Genomic DNA, 7,611 nt, shown 5'->3' with positions numbered 1-7,611 from the left:
AGAAAAGAAAAGAAAAGAAAAGAAAAGCAAAGCAAAGCAAAGCAAAGCAAAGCAAAGCAAAGCAAAGCAAAGCAAAGCAAAGCAAAGCAAAGCCAAGCCAAGCCGGGTAGTGGTGGCACACACCTTTAATCTCAGCACTTGGGAGGCAGAGACAGGCAGATTTCAGAGTTCGAGGGCAGCCTGGTCTACAGAGTGAGTTCCAGGATAGTCAGGGCTACACAGAGAAACCCTGTGTTGAAAAAAATGAAAGGAAGGGAAGGAGGGAGGGAGGGATGGAGGGAGAAACTAAAAATCTCTAGCTCTTGGCTATCAACATCAGGGAGCAGGCCAGGGCAAGCACAAAAGAACAGAAGAGACAAGCGGAGGTGGTGACCAGAACTGCCGAGGCAAGCAGCCTGGGGAGTGGGGGGGGGGCTCCTGCAGGGAGAGGGGCTAGCTTCTTTGTGCGCTAGGGAAAAAACAGAAGTTATAAGAACTTGACCCCTGGGCTCTGGCAGACATAACCCAGGAGTCAACCCGGAGTCTTGGTAAGTACATCGGGGTTGGTGGCTTCACTTGCTCTTCTCCCCCACTAGGTTGGCAGCACCTGAGGACTCAGCAGAAGCCCGTGTTGGGGAGTCACCTTGGCATCAATGGGCAGATGGGCAGATAGGGTACCACCACGGCCTATGTTCTAACTCCCCTGGCCACAGGCTCCCCAGCTCCAGTTCACTCCACTCCAGCTGTACAACCCCGGCACTAATCTCGAGGCTTCTTTGATTGGATAGGCTTGACTTGGGATCAACATCTGGGCCTATCACTGATGCTCAGGGGTCTGAACAGCGCCCCCATTGGCTGACTCTTATGCCACTCTTTGCCTTGTGTCCACCTGGCTGACAGATCCTCACTCAGCAGTTCTTCCAGGCAGGCAGTAGAGAGCAAAGGTTGAAGGGGCTTTTATGGCTGACCTGGACTATGCTATGGCTGGCAAAGCGGCAGGGACTGGAGCTCTGCAAAAATTAATGCCCCGCACTCCCGCGCAACATCTGGAATCCCTGAAAGCCAAATGCTGCTAAACAAAGGGACCTTAGCACAGTAAGGAAGTGATTTACATCTTGGCCAGAAATGGGCACTAGGTAGAGTTGTGCAGATGCAGGGAAGGAGCCCCAGGGAGCCTGCTATATCAAGGCAGGAGACAGTGGCTGGGTACAAATCCCACCTTTGCTTCTTGGAAACTATGCACCAACACTGTTACCCAACACTAATGGAAGAGTAGTTCTCAACCTGTAGGTCGAGACCTCTTTGGGATGAATAATTTTTTTACAGGGGTTACCCAAGACCATCAAAAAACATAGATATTTATATCACAAGTCATAACAGTAACATAATTACAGCTATGAAGTAGTAACAAAAATAACTTTATGGTTGAAAGTCACCACAACTTGAGGAACTGTATTAAAAGACGGCAGTGGTTCAGAGGTTGAGAACCATCGCTGTAGGATACTAAGTATTCCTCATGAGTTAATGCACACCCTGAACCGCAAGGGATCACAGATACAGGCTTGTGCTTTGATATGATTTTGAGACAGGATCTGTTGTCTTTTATAAAAAGAAAGAACGAACCAGGATATGTTGGGTAGAGGCCCAGTATGCTGAGGTGGAAGGGGGTGCCTCTGCGGGTCCATGCTGAGACACCCCTTCCCTGAGGTACCAGCCATGCAATGGATATAGTATGGAATAGATTTTATTCAGGGCATGGGAAGGGGAGTTGAGGGAGTAAAGACAGAGAAAGGAAGAGGGGGGGGAGGAAGAGGAGGAGGAAGAAGAAAAAGAAGAAGAAGAAGAAGAAGAAGAAGAAGAAGAAGAAGAAGAAGAAGAAGAAGAAGAAAGGAGGGGAGGGGAGAAGAGGACAAGAGAGAAGAGAAAGAAGGGTGGACAGGACAGCCAGGAACAGGTGGAGAGAGAGGTGGGGGAGGGGAATGGGGAGAGAAGGGACAAAGAGTGTAAGAAAGAGGAGGGGGCAAGCAGCCCCCTTTTTAGTGAATCAGGCACACCTGCCCGTTGCCAGGTAACTGTGGGGTGGAGCCTAGAAGGAATGCTAACAGGATCACTCCTGGCTGGCCTCTGGTTTTCAATCCTCCTGCCTCTGCCTCCCCAGTGCTAGGATCACAGGCATACACCACCATGCCCTGCTTGCGCAGTATTTTAAGGCAAACCAAGAGCCAGCCAGGAGACTGACGGAGGACAGCATTGGCTTTGCTCTCGACTGCATCTGTTCCGGGAAAGCAGGATGTGGGAAGGCCGGTGGTCAGATGTGAAAACCAGTAGGAATTACGTTCCTGCAGACTTGCAAGCGTGATGGAACAGAATGTGGAGTGTGTAGCCGGAAGCTTCTAATGGATGCTTCTAGCAGGGCAGCTTGGCCTTCACATTCCTTAATGGTTTTTGCTTGTTTTAAGAAATGGGGAAAAATAGCCAGGTAGTAGTGACATACACATTTGATCCCAGCACTTGGGAGGCAGAGGCAGGCAGATCTGAGTTTGAGGCCAGCCTGGTCTACAGAGTGAGTTCCAGGATAGCCAGGGCTTTTATCAAGAGAAATCATGTTTGTGAGGGTGGGAAAAGTCCCAGCATTTGAGAGCTCAAGGCCAACCTGGTCTAAAGAGTGAGCTCTAGGACAGCCAGGGAAATTGGAGGAGAAAGAGAGAGAGAGAGAGAGAGAGAAGAGAGAGAGAAGAGAGAGAGAGCATTAATGGATGGGAACGCATAATGTCATGTCATAGTCTGGGATGGGAGCAGCTGCCATGTACAGATCTTGCCACCTATCTGATCAGTGGTGGTCATGGGCTCACGCTTGTTGCTTCTGCTGCCTCATCAAGCAAACAGGGTGGGTAGACCCTGGCCTAAGCAGGGTTCCCATCTCATGTTCACACACGCGGAGCTCAGATGACTCACAGGAGTGGGTTCTAAGAATCAAACCCACGTCATTAGGCTTGAGAGCATATGTACACTGAACCGCCCACCATTCTGGCCCCAGATTGCCTGAGACAGAGATAACCTATCTACTGACCTCTCATACTTCAGGTTCTAACCTTAGCCCAGCTTCCTTTCACAGAGCCCAAAGCCAACATGACCCTAGTGGGTCCCGAGCCCTAGCTGTGATACCCAGGCAGTTTGAGTCTCTTTAATGGCTGGGGTGTAGATCTGAGGTGTGTGTGTGTGCCCGAGCATGTGTTGGGAAGTGGGGAGGTTATGGTTTAATCAGGATTCACAATATACTTCAAAACTGACCAGTCCACACGTCCCAATGGATTTAGCTTCATTGGAACATCAACTGATAAGGGCTGTTGGGAACCCACTTCTGCAAGCTCCCATTGTGTTAGGACAACCCAGCAGACACACAGTCTGCTCCCTAGGTATACGCTCTGGCAATGGTTTAGGGTGTTTTGTATAGCAACAGGGAGGGTTCAAACATCAAAGTGAATAACCTGTGGCAGGGCAGCAGGAATTCAGGGTCTAACGGGAATGTCACCACTGTGACATACAGAAGAAAGGTCTCAGTCTCACACGCCACACCAGAACACTACGAGTAACAATCCTATGATATATTTGAAAAACTTCACAACAGGTACACACAGTTTCAGAGAAGCATGGCAGGTTATCCCACCACGATCTTGTCCAGAGCCATAGGCATCCCCCCCAACCCCCACAGTGAGCTGCACAGAGGCATCCTGGGAATCAAACCAGAGAAAACTGCAGAGGGAAAAGACCATAGGAAGAAAACTGCCCTGGTTCTAGGAAAGACTTTCATCTTATGGTGATTCACTTCTAAAGAGGAAGTGAGTTCTGAGAAAAATACTTGAAGTACTCTCTCAGGGGCAGAAGGCAGCTCTTCACCAGGGGGTCAACTTTCTGGGTGTCCGGCTTGTTTCTGGTTCTGATTTGGGCTTGCAGAGTCTCTTCTTCCTGTGGGGTCAGGACCGCGTGCTTGCTACCAAGGAAAGATTCACCTGTTAGAAACGCAGCATTGGATGGGGTGCTCAGGGGCAGGGTGATGGTTGGGAGGCTGGACACAGAGCCTTGAGGCCCTCACAAGGTGAAGGGGTTGCCTGTGGTCTCTGGAGACCCTCAAGAGGACCTAATGATGTCTCCACATCTGGAAGCAGAAGAATAAATGACCCTGCCTCCTCCTACTTACCTCTGGATGGATTGGGCACAGGCAGGGTTCCCAAAGACTAAACCTCTAATATCACTCCCTACACCCTTTCTCTTTCAAGATGCTGTCTCACTGTGTGGCACTGGCTGGCCTCGAACCACTGAGATCCACCTGCTACTGCTGGGGTTAAAAGCAAACGCATGTGTGCTAGCACACCCCAGGTGAGATGTTCAATCTTTGATCTAGTCCAGCATGTTCCCTTTCTGGTGTGAAGAGGAGAGAACCTAGAAGCTGTCAGGAAGGGATATGAGCCATCCCAGGCAGGACTAACAGTGGAAGAAGGAGGGGGCATCAACCCAGCCACAAAACCTTCAACCCCAGATGTGTCCTGCTTACAAGATGCACGGGGATAAAGAATGAGCAGAGACTGAGGGAATGGCTAACCAATGACTACGACAACTTGAGACCCATGCCATGGGAGAGAGCCAACTCTGGATACTATTAATGACACTCTTCTGTGTTTGCAGACAGAAGACTAGCCTGTCTCCTGAGAGGCTTCATCCAGCAGCTGGTGGAAACAGATGCAGAGACCCGCGGCCAAACAGAAGGCGGAGCTCAGGGAGTCTTGTGGAAGAGAGGGGTAGAAATGTGCAAGTGGTAGGGGTCAAAGACACCACAAGAAGACCCACAGAGTCAACTAACCTGGGCCCATGGGGGCTCACAGAGACTGAATCCTAACCAAAGAGCATGCAGGAGCTGGACCTTGCCCCTCCCCATCTGTAGCAGATGTGCAGCTTGGTCTTTAGATAGGTCCCATAACAATTGGAGCACAGGCTATCTCTGACTCTGACACTGGACCCCCTTCCCCTACCTGGACTGCCTGGTTAGGCCTCAGTGGAAGAGGATGTAATTAGCCTGTTGGGACTAGATGTCCCAGGGTGGCGTGGTACCCAAGCGGGGCTTGCCCCTTCTTTGAGAGAAAGGAAGGAGGTAATGGGGGGGGGGATTTGCAAGTGTGGGACTGGAAGGGGGACTTCAATTATAATGTGGATTTAAAAAAACATGGAAAAACAAATCGGTGAGACCCTGCAAGTGTGTGCACACTGTTCCCAGGAGGCCTGACACAAGACTTTGTAAGCTTCATCCTGGAGTCCTCCAGCTTTGAAGATGAGATACCTAGCATCCCCTTTCCATATGCCCTGCCCCTGGCGGAGTTAAGGGCCATCTCTTTGGGGGCAGACAAAATGGCATATCAGAATATACACCGTCATCCACTTTTCCTACATCCCACCCTGCCTTCACGTGCATCCCCCGCCCTAGGACAGTAGTCGTCTGGAGGCCAAAATTGCATGAGTGTCCATGACCTTGGCAAGATGACTCCTACATGAGTGGGTGAGTGTCCTCCACCTCACTGTGAAGTCACCCTGAAAGCCAACAGCCTTCAGTTTCCTTAAGGAGCCAAGTGACCTTAAGTATTAGGTGCAGGTGCACATGGCCCTCAACTTCCTTTGGAGGAAGCAGGCACCAGGGCTGGAGAGATGGCTCAGCAGTGAAGAGCACTGGCCACTCTTCCAGAGGTCCTGAGTTCAAATCCCAGCAACCACATGGTGGCTCACAACCACCAGTAATGAGATCTGATGCCCTCTTCTGGTGCTGTCTGAAGACAGCTACAGTGTACTTATGTATAATAATAAATCTTTGGGCTTGAGTGAGTGGGGTTGACCAGAGCGAGCAGAGGTCCTAAATTCAATTCCCAACAACCACATGAAGGCTCACAACCATCTGTATAAATCTTAAAAAAAAAAAAAAAAAAAAAAAAAAGCAGGCACCACAATCAGAAAAGAGATGGGGTGCTGGGGGGAGTGAGGGGGTGATGGGTGATGCATGCCTTTAATCCCAGCACTTGGGAAGACAGAAACGGGTATCTCTGAGTTCAACAGAACAAGTTCCATGACAGCCAGGAATATACAGAGAAAACCCTGCTTCGGAAAAACAAAAACAAAACAAAACCACAACCGCAACAACAACAAAACAAAAGAAGAAGCTGTCCCTACAAGCTCCCAAACTGGCAGGTTCCCGTGGTGAGCAGCTCAGAAAATGAGGGGAACAGCCATATGTACTAGGACTGGCCGCACTGTGATGATTAACTCTAAAGCATGTTTGTTACGGATGGCCTGTGTGAGACACGCCCGACAGGCCCAGGTTGGCAGGAGTGGAGCTTGGCTCCTTTTGCAGATGGCTGAGCTCACACACTGTCCCTCTCCTATCCCACAGTATCTACCAGGAGGGGCTGCAGACAGGAGACAATACCTCAGAATCATCCAAAAAGAATGCTTGAGAAAGCCAGAGCCCCTCCACTCCACCTCGGCATCCAGGTGAGGGAACCCGGTGGTACCTGACTGGTGGTACCTGACTGGTGGTACCTGACTGGCAAGAGTGGCTAGGAGCCAGGAGAATGCAGGGATGGAAGAGGTGGGTGGGAAGTTTCCAGAAACTCAGTGTAAGACAGGAAAGGACATGACTTAGCAGTTTCAGAAGATATAGTTCAAACTGGCTCAGTCCACCTGTGCACGTCTGTAAGCAAGTGGGTGTCTGTGTGCGGGTGTGTGAATGTGTTACGGAGTTGAGTCACCAGGTATGAATGGTTCTGAGCCTGCATGTGCGTAGGGCGGGGGCTTCAGAAGGCTGGGGGGTGGGTGGGTAACTGGCCTACAGAATTTGAGAAAGAGCCCTTTGGCCCATGGCTAAGAGTCTGGACTTTCTCCTGAGGACCAGGGAACTCTTGGCCAGTCCTGAGGCATGATCAGGAAGTAGTGGATCATAATGAGTGTCCCTCAGCCCACAGGGACACCCTGAGCACCACTGTGTTCAGCGTTGTGGTCAACAAGGGGTTTCTCGGATAGTCAGGTGGAACAGGGTTCTACTAGAAGCACAGTTTCCTCTGCCCCTGAACCTTCCACATCCCCCTGCCCTGAGGAGATACCTCTTCAGCCCAGGAATGTTGCTCCACACCCGCACAGCATTCTGGAGGACTCTGCCACGGACATACTGGAGGGTCACAGTCTCTGTCTGTGGGAGAAGAGGGGGCCGTGGGTCAGCATGACACAAACACAGTCTCCTCCCATGGGGTGCACATCATCCACAGGCCATCTAGGTTGGCCTAGTTTTTTCCTTAGATAACTACAAAGAAGTAAAATCTGGAGATCACTTTGATCAACTCTATAAAATTACCTTTTCAAATGTCATTGAAATGAGTTATATTCTAGGGTAACATAACTTTCCAAACTTTCCAAACTCCAAAACTCTGAAAAGTCAGAAAATGGCTAGCCAATGGTGGTGCGCGCCTTTAATCTGAGCATTTGGGAGGCAGAGGCAGGAAGATCTCTAAGTCTGAGACCAACCTGGTCTACAGAGTGAGTTCCAGATCAGCCAGGGCTACACAGAGAAAACCTGTCTCGAAAAACAAAAAAAAAAAA

The 7,611-nt window shown here is 50.2% G+C and overlaps 1 protein-coding gene across 1 annotated transcript in view; it reads right to left on the bottom strand.

The window, feature by feature from the left end:
- Nucleotides 1–3,807: 3,807 nt before the first annotated feature.
- Nucleotides 3,808–7,611, bottom strand: part of Dnmt3l (DNA methyltransferase 3 like) — a 13,463-nt gene continuing 9,659 nt past the window's right edge. The window contains exons 11-12 of the mRNA XM_021205749.1: nucleotides 7,119–7,204; nucleotides 3,808–3,970 (exon numbers count right to left, since the gene is read on the bottom strand). Coding sequence (XP_021061408.1) covers nucleotides 3,808–3,970; nucleotides 7,119–7,204 — 249 coding nt within the window. The remainder of the gene's footprint in view (nucleotides 3,971–7,118; nucleotides 7,205–7,611) is intronic.

This window comes from Mus pahari, chromosome 9 (genome assembly GCF_900095145.1).
Source record: "Mus pahari chromosome 9, PAHARI_EIJ_v1.1, whole genome shotgun sequence".
NCBI lineage: Eukaryota > Metazoa > Chordata > Mammalia > Rodentia > Muridae > Mus > Mus pahari.
Note: the sequence above shows the minus strand (reverse complement) of the source record. Positions and strands in the feature narration are given on the sequence as shown.